General features: G+C 43.1%; 1 protein-coding gene across 17 annotated transcripts in view; it reads right to left on the bottom strand.

Moving 5' to 3' along the window:
• MTUS1 (microtubule associated scaffold protein 1) overlaps positions 1-17684 on the bottom strand; it is a 188100-nt gene that overhangs the window by 10588 nt on the left and 159828 nt on the right. For all 17 annotated transcript variants that reach the window (XR_015156297.1, XR_015156296.1, XR_015156298.1 and 14 more), the window contains one exon: positions 130-344. Coding sequence is in view for 14 of the 17 variants with exons in the window: in XM_086380637.1 (XP_086236763.1) it covers positions 130-344 (215 nt within the window). In the remaining 3 variants the exon portion in view is untranslated. The remainder of the gene's footprint in view (positions 1-129; positions 345-17684) is intronic.

The following is a 17684-nucleotide window of genomic DNA, read 5'->3' as shown; positions in this document are numbered from 1 at the left end:
CATAATGAAATTCATCAAGGGACATCCAACAAAGAGAAGGTCATCAGAGGAAGACCCTCATCAGACAACAGTTAGAATTCAAATCAACAGCAATGGCCAAGCACATGCTCAGGTTCGAAAAGTACAAACCTGCTCCTGCAATTGAGTTTTGTATTTCTCTGCTTCTTCTATGTAGATGTTCTGAAGCTTTTCACATTCCCCGGTGTAAAATTCTTTAAGCCGATTCTCCAGCTCTGTTAGATCAGTCTGGTGCTGCTGGTTTAGCTTCTGGACAAATCCTTCATAAGCTATTTGCAACTCATTCCTGGCTTTTTCTAACTTCTCACAGGTGGTTGAAACGGTGACTGAAAAGAGATGGAAAAAGGAAAGGGAAGATGACACTCAGCCTGCTAAATGGCCTACATTCGTAACATTCACACACAGCTGTGATGACTCGGAAAGCAGTACTCAATTCTCGGGACCAGATTCTCAACCATAACAGTGCAGAAGTGAAGGGTAAAGTGAAGGGAAGGCGAGGAAATGGTCTCTGGCAGCAGTAAGAGAAGTCCTTGGGCAGAGCCAGGTTCCCAAGTGAAGAGCACCCTTACGTGTGGTGACCAATCAGTGCACGGGCCTCAAGGAGAAGAGGCTCTGATTGGCTGAGGTGCCTAAGGCCAGCCCCTAGGGGAGGCAGCTGAGACAGAGAAGAAACAGAGACGGTAAGACCACAAAGAAGAAACAGACTTTAAGTTTGTATCTGATTGGAGCCAATTTAGACTCATTATGAAAAATAAAAGATTATATGGAACACAAATCATCAGAACATAAAAACCTTAGAGAAAACACATTGAAAAGCTACACTACAATGTGAATAAATTGAAAGGTTAACATTTTAAACAGGCAAAGTAACTTGATAAAGGTAATTTAAAATCAGGTCATTCTAACCTTTCACTACCACTACCCAGAACAGAATTATTAACAATACCTTGAAGAACTTGCACATGAATAAATAGCCACACATGCTATAATAAATCCTGAAAGAAATGGGAGAAAACACTTGCAAACAAAGCAACTAATAAGGGGTTAATCTCCAAAATACAGAAATAGCTCATGCAGTTCAATATCAAGTGAACCCAATCAAAACATAGGCAGAAGAGTCAAATAGACATTTCTCCAAAGAAAACATACAGATGGCCAACACACACATGAAAAGATGCTCAACATCACTAATTATTCAGTTCAGTTCAGTCGCTCAGTTGTGTCTGACTCTTTGTGACCCCATGGACTGCAGCACACCAGGCCTCCTTGTCCATCACCAACTCCTAGAGCTTACTCAAACTCATGTCCATTGAGTGGGTGATGCCACCCAACCATCTCATCCTCTGTCGTCCCCTTCTCCTCCTGCCCTCAATCTTTCCCAGCATCAGGGTCTTTTCAAATGAGTCAGCTCTTTGCATCAGGTGGCCAAAGTATTGGAGTTTCAGCTTCAACATCAGTCCTTCCAGTGAACACCCAGGACTGATTTCCTTTAGGATGGACTGGTTGGATCTCCTTGCAGTCCAAGGGACTCTCAAGAGTCTTCTCCAACACTACAGTTCAAAAGCATCAATTTTTTGGCACTCAGCTTTCTTCATAGTCCAACTCTCACATCCATACATGACTACTGGAAAAACCATAGCTTTGACTAGATGGACCTTTGTTGGAAAAGTAATGTCTCTGCTTTTTAATATGCTGTCTAGGTTGGTCATAGCTTTTCTTACAAGGAGCAAGCGTCTTTTAATTTCATGGCTGCAGTCACCATCTGCAGTGATTTTGGAGCCCCCCAAAATAAAGTCTCTCACTCTTTCCATTGTTTTTCCATCTATTTGCCATGAAGCGATGGGAATGGGACCAGATGCCATGATCTTAGTTTTCCATGAGGTATCACCTCACACCAGTCAGAATGGCCATCATCAAAAAAATCTGCAGACAGTAAATGCTAGAGAGGGTGTGGAGAAAAGGGAACCTCCTACACTGTTGATGAGAATGTAAAATGGTACAACCACCATACAGAACTGTATGGATATTTCTTAAAAAAAAACAACAAAAAAAAAAAACACAAAAAAACCCCCTAAAAATATTACTACCATATGACCCAGAATATACCCAGGGAAAACCATAATTCAAAAAGATACACACAGCCCAGTGTTCACTGCAGCACTATTTACAGTATCCACACACAGAAGCAGCCTAAGTATCCTCTGACAGAGGAGTGGATAAAGAAGCTGTGGTATATATATAGAATGGAATATTACTCAGCAGTTAAAAAGAACAAAACCATTTGCAGCAACCTGGATGGACCTAGACATTGTCATACTGAGGGAAGCCAGACACAGAAAGACAAACATCATGTAATATCACTTATATGTGGATCTACAAAAAAACGGGAGGGGTACAAATATTTACAAACTAGAAGCAGAGTCATAGATATAGAAAACAAATTTTTGGTTACTTGGAGGAAAGGAGATACATTTGGAGATTGGGATTAACACATATACACTACCATATATCAAACAGGTAACTAGTCATCTCTACTCCAATAAAAAGTTTAAAAAATCATTTCACGGGAAGTTTGGACTTTTCCAGCCTTCCTTTCCCTACTAGATACGGGGAAAGATGTGCTACCGTACCCTTAAGGAGGATGTACATTCTTCACATCCCAGAGTGCCCACAGACTCTTACAAAACAGGTACTGATAAGTCTGTTATAAAGTAACCCTTACCTCTATTTTGGTAAGGAATATGTATTTCTGGAGTAGTGGAAGGAAAAAGATTATTTCATGGAGAAAAGGAGGTTTACATCAATGATTATTCTACCTAAGTAAAGGGAAATAGGCTGGCTCCTGGGATGAATTTTGGACAATCATGTAGACTTGTTTTCTTGGGAATATGCCACATGGCAGTAGAAATTCTAGCCCTTGTCCCACATCAGTAGTCCTCCAGAGGTAAAATAAGTCATGCTGAAATAATGACAAGCATGTGTGTGTTCTCAGTCCCGTCTGACCCTTTGCGACCCCATGGTCTGTAGCTCACCAGGTTCCTCTGTCCCTGGAATTTTCCAGGCAAGAATAGTGGAGTGGGTTGTCATTTCCTCCTCCTGGGAATCTTCCCGACTCAGAGATCACACCCATGTCTCTTGCATCTTCTGCATTGACAGGTGGGTTCTTTACCACTGGGCCACTAGGGAACCTTTCAATGACAGGCATACTGTCTGCTAAAGAGAACCCTAAAAATTCAAGTAAGCCCACAAATATTTACTGAAGGGGAAAGGAAACAGGAATAGCAAAAACAAAGTGAGAACTACTAACGATATTAAGGGTGAAAACTATTCCACATGAGCAATGATGAGGCTGCACAGTGCCCCTCGGGAGCTAGAACATTGGCGAGGCAGAAAAGTTGGAGAGAAGAGTCAAAAAGGTAGATGGAGATCAGACTATATAGACCATTGACATCACTGACAATCACGCCTTGGGACTAAATTTGGGAAGTGGTTTTTTTCTTTAAAAGAATTTACGAAAAGATAATGGTCATGCTAATTGCTACAGAACGCCCTTCTCAGATCGCTAATTATCAAAGGACAAAGAAGTGATTCAGGGAGACAAATGTGAGCCAAAGAACTAAAAGCTGAGTTGGCCAAAAAGCTCATTTGGGTTTTTGGTAAGATCTTATGGAAAAACCAACACAGACTTGTTGGCCAATCCAATAGTCATTTCTGCTGCCTTTCCAAAATCATACAAATCAAATTATAGGGCCACAAGCCTCCTTGTGTGAATTCCAGGTTCTTCACATGAAAGTAGGAAACAGAAACCTAAACTGCAAGCTGTCAACAAAGGCATCAAGAATAGCTTTTCTAGCAGAACTCTTGATTTTACACCTTTTGACTTAATTCCCTTGGGATTTCACGTATCAGCAAAATACAAAAGAAAACAAAACAAAAATTCTAGCTCATCTGAATGCTTGTATCTGAGATAAAATGTCTATGTGGACCAAAAACTAGAAGAGCTTCTGTGGGGAAGTTAGCAGTAACACCTGCTGGATTTCAACACATCTGCCTGTCATCAGATGACTGTCAGTCTGTTTAACTTAAAAATAAAATAGATGGAAATCTTCTCACATTGGTGGCTGAACAGGGTGTTTCCTCTTTTAAAAAAAAAAAAAAAAGCTTAAATAGTGTTTAACTTTGTTGGCCTCTGTGGGTGAGGTGAAAGAGGACAGGAGGGAAGGAAGGGGAAAGTGGAAGAAAGCCCCCGGGGGAGCGGGGCTGCGGGGCAGGCCGGGCCCCAGGTGACGTCAGCCTGCAGCTGTGGGGAGCAGCTGGTTCATAAAGCCATCTCTCACACGAAGGGCTCTGTGTTGAGTGAACTGGCCGGGGCTCGTGGGGAAGCATTTACTTGGCATAAAGACTCATGGAATACTTCTTTTCTGAAGGACACGCATGTCAACACTGCATCAAGAGTTCTCGCGACCCCTCTACCACCGCACACTCGTGGGGGGAGTGGGGGTCTCCAGCTTCCGTCCTGTACTTCTCCCTGTACTTACTACAGGTTAGGAGCGATTCCTAGGCCACCTGGGCTCTCACTCCTGTAAGAGCCTGTCCCTTCCCTGCTCATTCTCCAGGATTCCTTTCATGGTAAGTCAATCACCCAACACAGTCAAAGAAAACATAAATCTCTCAGAATCTGGACTAAGCAAGGAGTTTTTGTACAGGTTTAGGCAATACTGTTTTCATGGAGTTACTGCACAGACAGAAAATCCATGCAGTGCAAAGTGGTCCTTCTGTCCTTCCTGGTGGCTCAGATGGTAAAGAATCTGCCTGCAATGCAGGAGACCTGGGTTTGATCCCTGGCTCTGGAAGATCCCATGGAGAAGGGAACAGTAACCCACTGCAGTATTCTTGTCTAGAGAATTCCATGGACACAGAAGCCTGGTGGGTTATAGTCCATGGGGTCACAGAGTCAGACACAACTGAGTGACTAACACTTTGGCCTCGCTGTTATAATTATTCTGTTAGGCGAGTTTTAAAAGCATGTGTGTGATGAAGGGCACCAACGAGACCACTGCCTGTAGAGAAATCGTGCACATGCTGGTAAAATGAGAAAGCCCCTGTGGCAATCTACTCATTAAAACGAGAAACAAATTCTTCAGCATCAAGAAACAAAGAAAGAAACTGACTCACTTACAAGATGGGCCCTAGAACACGTCGCCACATTACAAGCTGGAAGTTGACATTTTCAACCTGAGATGAACCAGGCCAGAGAAGAACCCAAGGCCAATGACAGGACAGGAAAAACAGAGAGACACTCCCCTGACAGTTTAACACATGGAAAACTATTTCAGAAATGGTGAAAAGCTTGAAATCTTCCCTTTTAAGTTATCTGGATGCCATCTAGAAAAGGCACGATGCCAGAAATACCTTTGACAACAGAGCTGGTTTCATCATGGTCCTTTAGCCCTTTACCCCGAGGGGTGAAGTCCAGCTGTCACCTAATTGGTCCTGGAGGCCTTATCTAAGAGGAAGAGGTCAGGCCTGTATTATTTCCATCTCATGGAGGCCAATTGCCCTTTGGTGACTGATGAATGTACTGTTTACAGAGAAAAACATTACACAACCATGGCTCTAAATTGTTAGTATTCTTTGGAAATGATACAGAGGTTTTCTTAGTTTTTGTGTCCGAGCAGCAGGCTTCATCTTGAGACAACTGGAAATATTTTAATTCTCAGGAACACAAATAAGATGTCTTAATTGACAACAGTAAAATACTTATCTGACCCATACTGCTTAGCTCCTGTGTGATTTGCCTGAATTTCCTTATTTTTAAGATGGAGATAATATGCCTGTGTTCCCTGCACAATTAAATAAAATATACATGGGAGCACCTGGCCAGGTGCCTAACTACAGTAAGCATGCCACAAATGTTACTGTTACTAGCATTGCAGAAGTCCACCAATTCAAATGGGCTTGAAGAGTCCTCAAAGACAGACACTCTCGAGGGGTATTGGACAGACTGTGATAGTTACAAAGTAGCATTGCTTGTCTAGTATTCAAAGAAGACAGACAGAAACACACACCCCCCACACCCCCCGGATAGGGTGTGCACCCACTTCAGAAGTTCACTTTCTTATATGATTGTTCTTGACATTATATGCCATAGAATTTCCCCAACTTTTAGGTAATTTTATCTAAATTGGGCATAAAATATGAAAGAGAAAAAGGGGAAAGAAAACTGGGGCGGAGGTAGGGTCACTCTGAAGATCACACAGTTTTATGATGCCCTGTAGATACCGTGACAGAAAGAACAAACAGGAAAGCGAGATGACGTCACCCTCTGGCCGTGGGCCCGCACCTTCTCTAGATGCTTCCAGCAGGCCTGTTGTGGCTGCTGCCCCTTCCCTGAGCTGAGTTCCTCTCTCTGCTCCACCCAGCAGGGACAGGAGATGCTTGGTCCAGCCTTTCCTGCCTCCTCCAGGTCTCTCTCTGGCCACCTCATCTGTTAGATCGATACAAAAGGTACAAACAGTACCAAGAGTTCCTGTATACCCCTCACCTCACTTCCCCAGATGTTCAGTTCAGTTCAGTCGCTCAGTCGTGTCCGACTCTTTGCGACCCCATGAATCACAGCACGCCAGGCCTCCCTGTCCATCACCAACTCCCGGAGTTCATTCAGAATCACGTCCATCGAGTCAGTGATGCAATCCAGCCATCTCATCCTCTGTCGTCCCCTTCTCCTCCTGCCCCCAATCTCTCCCAGCATCAGAGTCTTTTCCAATGAGTCAACTCTTCGCATGAGGTGGCCAAAGTACTGCAGTTTCAGCTTCAGCATCATTCCTTCCAAAGAAATCTCAGGGCTGATCTCCTTCAGAATGGACTGGTTGGATCTCCTTGCAGTCCAAAGGTCTCTCAAGAGTCTTCTCCAACACCACAGTTCAAAAGCATCAATTCTTCGGTGCTCAGCCTTCTTCACAGTCCAACTCTCACATCCATACATGACCACAGGAAAAACCATAGCCTTGACTAGACGGACCTTTGTTGGCCAAGTAATGTCTCTGCTTTTGAATATGCTATCTAGGTTGGTCGTAACTTTCCTTCCAAGGAGTAAGCGTCTTTTAATTTCATGGCTGCAGTCACCATCTGCAGTGATTTTGGAGCCCAGAAAAATAAAGTCTGACACTGTTTCCACTGTTTCCCCATCTATTTCCCATGAAGTGATGGGACCGGATGCCATGATCTTCATTTTCTGAATGTTGAGCTTTAAGCCAACTTTTCCACTCTACACTTTCACTTTCATCAAGAGGCTCTTTAGTTCCTCTTCACTTTCTGCCATAAGGGTGGTGTCATCTGCATATCTGAGGTTATTGATATTTCTCCCAGCAGTCTTGATTCCAGCTTGTGTTTCTTCCAGTCCAGCGTTTCTCATGATGTTCTCTGCATATAGGTTAAATAAGCAGGGTGACAATATACAGCCTTGATGTACTCCTTTTCCTATTTGGAACCAGTCTGTTGTTCCATGTCCAGTTCTAACTGTTGCTTCCTGACCTGCATACAGATTTCTCAAAAGGCAGGTCAGGTGGTCTGGTATTCCCATCTCTTTCAGAATTTTCCACAGTTTCTTGTGATCCACACAGTCAAAGGCTTTGGCATAGTCAATAAAGCAGAAATAGATGTTTTTCTGGAACTCTCTTGCTTTTTCCATGATCTAGCGGATGTTGGCAATTTGATCTCTGGTTCCTGTGCCTTTTCTAAAACCAGCTTGAACATCTGGAAGTTCATGGTTCACGTATTGCTGAAGCCTGGCTTGGAGAATTTTGAGCATTACTTTACTAGCCTGTGAGATAAGTGCAATTGGGCGGTAGTTTGAGCATTCTTTGGCATTGCCTGTCTTTAGGATTGGAATGAAAACTGACCTTTTCCAGTCCTGTGGCCACTGCTGAGTTTTCCAAATTTGCTGGCATATTGAGTGTAGCACTTTCACAGCATCATCTTTCAGGATTTGAAATAGCTCAACTGGAATTCCATCACCTCCACTAGCTTTGTTCGTAGTGATGCTTTCTAAGGCCCACTTGACTTCACAATCCAGGATGTCTGGCTCTAGATGAGTGATTACACCATTGTGATTATCTGGGTCATGAAAATCTTTTCTGTACAGTTCTTCTGTGTATTCTTGCCCCCTCTTAATATCTTCTGCTTCTGTTAGGTCCATAACATTTCTGTCCTTTATCGAGCCCGTCTTTGCATGAAATGTTCCCTTGGTATCTCTCATTTTCTTGAAGAGATCCCTAGTCTTTCCCATTCTGTTGTTTTCCTCTATTTCTTTGCATTGATCACTGAGGAAGGCCTTCTTATCTCTTCTTGCTATTCTTTGGAACTCTGCATTCGGATGCTTATATCTTTCCTTTTCTCCTTTGCTTTTGCTTCTCTTCTTTTCACAGCTATTTGTAAGGCCTCCCCAGACAGCCATTTTGCTTTTTTGCTTTTCCCCAGATGTTACCATCTTATTAAATACAGGACATTCATCAAATGTAAGGTTTTAACATTGGAGCAATTACTGTTAACTCTGCTACAGACTTTATTCTAATTTCACCGGTTTTTCCACTAATGCCCCTGTTTTTAAGAATGAACATTTGTAGAATAATTTTAGATGTTCAGAGAACCTGCAGGGATAGACTAGTTCCCAGAGACCTCTCTCCTAGTTTCCCCTAATGCTGACGTCATATATTATGACAGGACATTGGTCAAAACTAACCTGGTGGCTCAGATGGTAAAGAATCTGCCTGCAGTGCAGGAGACCCAGGTTCCACCCCTGGATCTGGAAGATCCCCTGGAGAAGGAAAGGGCAACCCACTCCAGTATTCTTGCCTGGAGAATTCCAGGGACAGAGGAGCCTGGAAGGCTACAGTCCAAAGAGTCGGACACAACTGAGTGACTAACACAAGAAACCAACACTGGCACATGATTAACTAAACTCCAAGCTGTGTCCTTTTTTTCTGTTCCAGGCTCCAACCCCAGACAGCACACTGCATTTACCCGTCACATCTCCTTCATCTTCTCCAGGCTGTGAATGTGTCTTTCCCTGCCTTTCATCATCTTGACAAGTTTGAAGAGTCAGGCATTTTACAGAATGTCCTTCAGTTTGGGCTTGTCTGACATTTTTTTCTACATATTCCTCTGACCCAGAAATTCCAGTAATAAGAATTTATTTTACTGACATACTCCCACACCTACAAAATGAGGGACATACGAGGCTCTTTACTAGAGCATTTTTTAAATAAGAGCAAAACATGACAAATAACTGAATGACCGCCATGAAGAAATTGGTTGAATTAATTATTCCATTATAATATAATGGACGAATTCTCAAAATAATTTCACCACTGTTTAAAGAAGGACTGAGGAAGTTCGCTGTGTACTGATCTTTCAGAAATGCAAAGCAGAAAACAAGGTGTAGAACAGAATGTATAATACACTACCACTTGTGTATAAAAAGAAGAGAAACATTTATCTTAGCCTACTTCCCCGTACCCCAGCCCCAGAACCATCAATGGGGACATGGGCTTCTGTCATAGTAGCACGATTATTTCACTGCATCATTCTTTGAAGGGAAATCTGCTCATGATACCCTTCTATGACAAGTGACAATGATGGTAACTCTCTTAGACTAGGGTTTAATCTGCTTAAAATTGGAGATTACCAAGTAGCCCTTTTTAAAAAGTAATATGCTACTTAGTGGAGAGGCTGGCGTCCACAGAACTACAGAAGGGCAGGGACCTACCCCATCAACAACTGGCATGTCCAGTTTTCTGCAGATCGGCTCCCTGATGTGCCAGGTAGTACTAAATATCCCCTGCTCTGCTAACCTGAGAGTTTGGTGAGGACAGAGTGAAAGACTGTTCTATTATGTAGAGTGAGTCTTCACAGACTGTCTGCAGAAAGATCATCTAACTCATGAAAGCCCCAGGTTTTGCTCCCCAAAGGCACTGCTTTTTCACAAGACCAAGAAATCTGGCAGCTATGTGGGAAAGACAAAGGTCTGTCTCTAAATTTCAAAATTAGCTAACAAAGAGTTTTCAGATTGCTCTTGGAATGATATGAATTGACAAGAACCGATTTCAGAAGGCTTCCACAAATCACATACAACTTACTAGGAATTTCCTTTCACAAACTGCCTGCACCATCAAATCCATTCTCCCATACATAATACCACCTTCCCTTTAAAACTCAGTTTACCCTTTACCAAGTGCTTTCAAACTTATTTCAGGTAATATAATCATGTCTTGAGTTAATAACACAGGCATTATCTGAAACCTCACTCTACTAGACCAGAGAGGGAATGGACGTGGCAAGACTGGGTCTAGAACTCAATCCACTCAGCCCTTTTCAGTGCAGGTCCTGGAGCACAGAACATGGAACCTGAACCCAGTGGCTATTTTCTCAACTTGAAATGCATTAAAAGAGAAGTTCATTCATTCATACAACGGACACCTCAGAGGATAAAGGCTTAATTCTCTAGTGGAAGCAAGAGGGTCTGCAAGGTAGGGTAGGTTAAAAACAACAACAACATTCCCCCCCGCCCCCCACACTGATTAGTCCCGATGAAATCTGATTTGCATGCAGGATGATGGTCTGGCCCAGTCATAGATCTTAGTAGAGAGGTGCCAGCTGGGCCTCCATGGAGCCTGGGGCTCTCCCTGCCAATAAATGTTTGAAAAGACTCTGCTGTTTTTCAACTGTCTCACTGGCCAACAACATGCCGCAAAACAGATGCTCTCATCATCACACTAGCAAACATTCCATGGACCAATCAAAACATTTTAGGCTTGAAAAGTGGATCTGAGTCAAAAGTCTGGCTGAATATAACCAGCATAAATGTTCCAAGCTTCAGGCCCAAGGCAAGTGAGTTAAGACTTTAAGGAAATCACATTTCAATCAAAAGAATAAAGGTTCTTTTATTCTAACAAAAGAATAAATCAATATAAGTGTTAATAAAAAGCTGAGTCTGATACTATTCTGCCTGTCCTCCCTGATATTTTCAGGGGTCAAAGTTCAAAGGGGCAGGTCAAAGTTACTGATCTACAAACTATTTGGAAGCCTAAATATGAGAATGAACTCGGTTCAGTTGGAGCTCTCAGGTATTATTCTCTTACTGTGCTCACTTAAGTCTTACATATATATTACATTAAATAAACAACATCCTGGAAGCTAGTGTGCTGTCAGAGTGTGGTCCAGGGAGCACTTGCATCAAGTCACCGGGATGATCATCTCAAATGGACTCCTCCATCCCAACCCACCCAAGTCAGAACTGGAAATCTGCTTTTTAACCTGGCCTATTTTATTACATAGTGAAGTTTGAGAACCACTGTTCCAGACAAATTATTTAAATCAGGAAAAACTGGACATATCAGAACTAAACAAGGACAAATGAGGAAAAAGACCAGGACAAGGAGGAAGACTCAAGAGGCTTTCAGAACAGACATGCTTGGTAAATACTGTGCATTGTTACAGGTAAAAGAACATAACCATTCATTTACTGAGACAGCCAGCCAAGTCTAAGTTCAGGACAGACAGACATGGATAGAAAAAGAGCAAGCCATGTATTAGACAGAATCCACTCCATCTTCAACCAACTCAGTGAGATAAAGATTTCTGTTTTGGATCACTCATTATTAGAGAAATGCAAATCAAAACTACAATGAGGAATAACCTCTCATCTGTCAGAATGGCCACCATGAAAAAAATCCAGAAACAATAAATTCTGGAGAGGGTATAGAGAAAAGGGAACCCTTGTGCACTGTTGGTAGGAATGAAAATTGATATAGCCATTATGGAAGACAGTATGGAGATTCCTTTAAAAATAAGGAATAAAACCACCATATGCTGCAACAATCCCACTACTGGGCATATACCCTCAGGAAACCAAAATTTAAAAAGACATATGTACCCCAATGTTCACTGCAGCACTATATACAATAGCTAGGACATGGAAGCAACTTAGATGTCTACTGACAGATGACTGGATAAAGAAGCTGTGGTACATATACACAATGGAGTAAGACTCGGCCATAAAAAGGAATGAATCTGAGTCAATGCTAATGCGGTAGATGAACCTAGGGGCTATTATACAGAGTGAAGTAAGTCGAAAAACATTGTATATTAACACATATGTAAGAATCTAGAAAGATGGTACTGATGAATCTCTTTGCAGGGCAGCAATGGAGACGCAGACATAGGAAACAGACTTATGGACACGGGGAGGCAGGTAGGAAGGAGAAGGTGGGACGAATGGAGACTAGCATGGAACCACAGACTAACATATGTAAAATAGAGAGCCAGTGGGAATGTGCAGTGTGACCAGGGAACTCAAACTGGGGCCCTGTAACAATCTAAAGGAGTGGGATGGGGTGGGAGGTGGGAGGGAGGCTCACGAGGGAGAAGCCACATGTATACTCATGGCTGATCCATGTTGATGTATGGCAGAAACCAACACAATATGGTAATTATCCTTCAATTAAATAAATTTTTAAAAAGGAATTCTGTTTTGGCATACTGTTGGTTTTCACTATATATATTAATATATTTTTCATTAAAACCCATTTCAAAAATTACTTCTGGAATTCTGCAACTCTAAAGTGACTTAAAGTGGAGAAGACTCTTGAGAGTCCCTTGGACTGCAAGGAGATCCAACCAGTCTATCCTAAGGGAAATTGGTCCAGGTGTTCACTGGAAGGACTGATGCTGAAGCTGAAACTCCAATACTCTGGCCACCTGATGTCAAGTGCTAACTCATTTCAAAAGACCCTGATGTTGGGAAAGATTGAGGGCAAGAAGAGAGGGGATGGCAGAGGATGAGATGGTTAGAGGGCATCACCGACTCAATGGACATGAGTTTGGGTAAACTCCAGGAGTTGGTGATGGACAGGGAGGCCTGGCGTGCTATGGTTCATGGGGTCCCAAAGAGTTGGATACAACTGAGCAACTGAACTGAACTGAAAGTGACTTAACTGTCAAAGAGTTTTAAAATTATTCTAAATATACAACCTTGCTAAACCACGACTATACACAAAACTGTGTCAGCGAAGAGCTGACTCATTGGAAAAGACCCTGATGCTGGGAAAGATTGAAGGTAGGAAGAGAAGGGGACGACAGAGGATGAAATGGCTGGATGGCATTACTGACTCAATGGACATGAGTTTGAGCAAGCTCCAGGAGTTGGTAATGGACAGGGAGGCCTGGCGTGCTGCAGTCCATGGGGTCACAAAGAGTCAGACACGACTGAGTGACTGAACTGAACTGTACACAAAACTAGTAAAAGAATTAACACATTCCATACAGGTGTGAGGGATACTCAAGTTCACAGACACAGTCAAGCGTTGACTAGACAATGTGTACGGTGCTTTAGGCAGAGCCAAGTCCCTTTTCCCTAGGACATAACAAGGTTTTCCATCTAATAATACTTCTTGAACTCTTGACTTGAATAAAAAGATTCCAAAAGTAATTATCAATGCAGACTGATGGTTTATAGCCAATGATTTCCCAATCTTTCAAATATTTGGTTGCACCATGGTTTCTTTTTTGTGATTGACAGGTGTTTGGTGGTCTAGTCCTCCTGGGTTTTTATCCAGGGGCTTTGCTTTTTAATACTACCTTAAGAAAGTTACATAACTGTTAAACCCCAATTTCTTCTTTCTCCCTTTTTTTCTTTCTATAAAATGCAAACCAGTAGATTTAGAGATGAACACTGATATTATGAAAGAGCAGGCACTCAATAAATGCTGTTGCCAAACCTATCATTTTTACACACAGAAGGCAAAGTCAACTAGTCTTTTATGCCATTGTTATGAGAACCCAGGAATCTCTGGTGAATTAAGTGTTAAAATCTCATTTGTATCATGACATAAAAACAATCAGAACAAGATGTGAGTTAGCTATTATTTCTGATGGTTAAAGAATAATTGTGAAATACAAACTAACCTTTATTAATTTAGATTAAAAATGTGATTCCATTCATTAAGGTTAATAAAACAATAGGAACTGCAGAGGATCATAATTATGGCTCCCCATTACACCAACATGACCCTGGAAAGAATCAGAATGACACATTTAGTCCCTATCTCAGAGGCCAAATGTTTGCTGTGGATTATGTAGACCATTAAATTGAACTGTAATTTATTTCAAGGGCTGACATTTTCAAAATGACCTGATTAACTGGGATTGTCAAGCATAATGTAAAATGTTTCCAAGAGAATTACAGCTCATCTTACATTATAACTTATTTTTAACAGTTTATAGGAAGATATCTATGTACAGAAACCATTGCTGCTGCTGCTGCTAAGTCGCTTCAGTTGTGTCCGACTCTGTGCGGCCCCATAGACGGCAGCCCACCAGCCTCCCCCATCCCTGGGATTCTCCAGGCAAGAATACTGGAGTGGGTTGCCATTTCATTCTCTAATACATGAAAGTGAAAAGTGAAAGTGAAGTCGCTCAGTCGTGTCCGACTTTTCGTGACCCCATGGACTGCAGCCTACCAGGCTACTCTGTCCATGGGATTTTCCAGGCAAGAGTATTGGAGTGGGGTGCCATTGCCTTCTCCACAGAAACCATTAAGTATTAGCATATTATAAGGATAAAACCCACTTTCCTTAGCTCCCATCCTCAGCAATGAAGTCATTCATTCATTTTCTGAGTCAATGTACTAAGCATCAGAAGTACTAAGTGCCAGACACATGGTACTAGCTGACAGAGCTACACAGATGAAGGACATACTGACTTTGCCCTTGAGGTGCTCACAGCTCCGGACTATGCCAGCTATAAATAAATACTTTTAAGAGGTACCTTGAAGAGTATTCATGGGGTTGCAAAGAGTCGGACACGACTGAGCAACTAAACTGAACTGAACTGAAGAGTACAGTCAGTCAGTCAGTTCAGGTGCTCATTCGTGTCTGACTCTTTGCGACCCCATCGACTGTAGCACACCAGGCTTCACTGTCCATCACCAACTCCCGGAGTCCACTCAAACTCATGTCCATCGAGGCGGTGATGCCATCCAACCATCTCATCCTCTGTTGTCCCCTTCTCCTCCTGCCTTCAATATTTCCCAGCATCAGGGTCTTTTCAAATGAGTCAGCTCTTTGCATCAGGTGGCCAAAGTATTAGAGTTTCAGCTTCAGTATCAGTCCTTCCTATGAATATTCAGGACTGATTTCCTTTAGGATGGACTGGTTGGATCTCCTTGCAGTCCAAGGGACTCTCAAGAGTCTGCTCCAACACCAACAGTTCAAAAGCATCAATTCTTCGGAGTTCAGCTTCCTTTATAGTTCAATTCTCACATCCATACATAACTACTGGAAAAACCATAGCCTTGACTAGACGAACCTTTTTTGACAAGGTAATGTCTCTGCTTTTTAATATGCTGTCTAGTTTGGTCATAACTTTCCTTCCAAGGAGTAAGCGTCTTTTAATTTCATGGCTGCAGTCACCATCTGCAGTGATTTTGGAGCCCCAAAAGTCTGCCACTGTTTCCACTGTTTCTCCATCCATTTGCCATGAAGTGATGGGACTGGATGCCATAATCTTAGTTTTCTGAATGTTGAGCTTTTAGCCAACTTTTTCATTCTCCTCTTTCACTTACACGAAGAGGCTCTAGTTCTTTTTCGCTTTCTGCCATAAGGGTGGTGTCATCTGCATATCTGAGGTTATTGATATTTCTCCCGGCAATCTTGATTCCAGCTTGTGTTTGTTCCAGTCCAGCGTTTCTCATGATGTACTCTGCATATAGGTTAAATAAGCAGGGTGACAATATACAGCCTTGCCATACTCCTTTTCCTATTTGGAACCAGTCTGTTGTTCCATGTCCAGTTCTAACAGTTGCTTTCTGACCTGCATACAGGTTTTTCAAGAGGCTGGTCAGGTGGTCTGGTATTCCCATCTTTTGCAGAATCTTCCAGTTTGTTGTGATCCACACAGTCAAAGGCTTTGGCATAGTCAATAAAGCAGAAATAGATGTTTTTCTGGAACTTCTTGCTTTTTCGATGATCCAGCGGATGTTGGCAATTTGATCTCTGGTTCCTCTGCCTTTTCTAAAACCAGCTTGAACATCAGGAAGTTCACGTTTCACATATTGCTGAAGCCTGGCTTGGAGAATTTTGAGCATTACTGTGCTAGCATGTGAGATGAGTACAATTGTGAGGTAGTTTGAGCATTCTTTGGCATTGCCTTTCTTTGGGATTGGAATGAAAACTGACCTTTTCCAGTCCTGTGGCCACTGCTGAGTTTTCCAAATTTGCTGGCATATTGAGTGCAGCACTTTTGCAACATCATCTTTTAGGATTTGAAACAGCTCAGCTGGAACTCCATCACCTCCACCTCCTTCTTTACCATCTGAGCACAGGAAGCCCAGGAATACTGGAGTGTGTAGCCTATCCCTTCTCCAGTGGATCTTCCCAACCCAGAAACTGAACCGGGGTCTCCTGCATTGTGGTCGAGAGGAGATACCCAACGTCCAAGGTCAGAAAAACCCCAGTAAGATGGTAGGCACTGGAGCAGCTGTGAGGAGATACCCCACGTCCAAGGGCAAAGGAGAAGCCCCAGCAAGGCGGTAGGAGGAGCAAATTTGCATTTAGAATCAAACCCCATTCCTGCCAGAGATGCTCAGAGGGCTCAGACAAACCTTTTGCGCACCAGGACCCAGGGAGCCCACAGAGACTGAGACAAAACTGTGTTTGAGCGTCTCCTGTGGAGGTCCGGGTCGGCAGTGGTCTGCCGCAGGGACAGAGGCTCTGGGTGTGGGTGTGGCATAAGCCCTCTTGGAGGAGGTTCCCATTAACCCCACCATAGAGCTGCCAGACTTACATAGGACTGGGAAATAGACTCTTGGAGGGCTCAACAGAACCTTGTGCACCAGGACCCAGGAGAAAGGAACAGTGGCCCCACAGGAGACTTGCCTGTGGGTGTTCAGGAGTCTCCAGCGAAGGTGTGGGTCAGCGTTGGCCTGCTGCAGGGTTGGGCGCACAGACTGCAGCAGTACATACAGGGGATCTGTTGAGGGAGGTCACCATTGTCATCATTACCTCCACCATAGTTTGGCCCCAGGTTGGAGAAGACTCTTGAGAGTCCCTTGGACTGCAAGATCCAACCAGTCCATCCTAAAGGAGATCAGTCCTGGGTGTTCTTTGGAAGGACTGATGCTAAAGCTGAAACTCCAATACTTTGGCCACCTCATGCCAAGAGCTGACTCATTGGAAAAGACTCTGATGCTGGGAGGGATTGGGGGCAGGAGGAGAAGGGGACGACAGAGGATGAGATGGCTGGATGGCATCACCGACTTGATGGATGTGAGTTTGAGTGAACTCCGGGAGATGGTGATGAACAGGGAGGCCTGGCGTGCTGCAATTCATGGGGTCCCAAAGAGTCGGACATGACTGAGCGACTGAACTGAACTGAACTGAAGCTTATCAGTCACTGAATGGCACACCCTTAAGAGGTAAGAGTGAACTGAAATAGTAGGGAGGGAACACGGCCCCACCCATCAACAGAAAATTGGATTAAAGATTTACTGAGCATGGCCCCGCCCATCAGAACAAGACCCAGTATTCCCCTCAGTCAGTCTCTCCCATCAGGAAGCTTCCAAAGCCTCTTATCCTTCTCCATCAGAGGGTAGACAGACTGAAAGCCACCAT

The sequence above is a fragment of the Bos grunniens genome, chromosome 27 (assembly GCF_055505025.1).
Source record: "Bos grunniens cultivar Pamir isolate PY7600 chromosome 27, Bosgru_T2T1.0, whole genome shotgun sequence".
NCBI lineage: Eukaryota > Metazoa > Chordata > Mammalia > Artiodactyla > Bovidae > Bos > Bos grunniens.
This window is presented reverse-complemented; position numbering and strand designations above follow the sequence as displayed.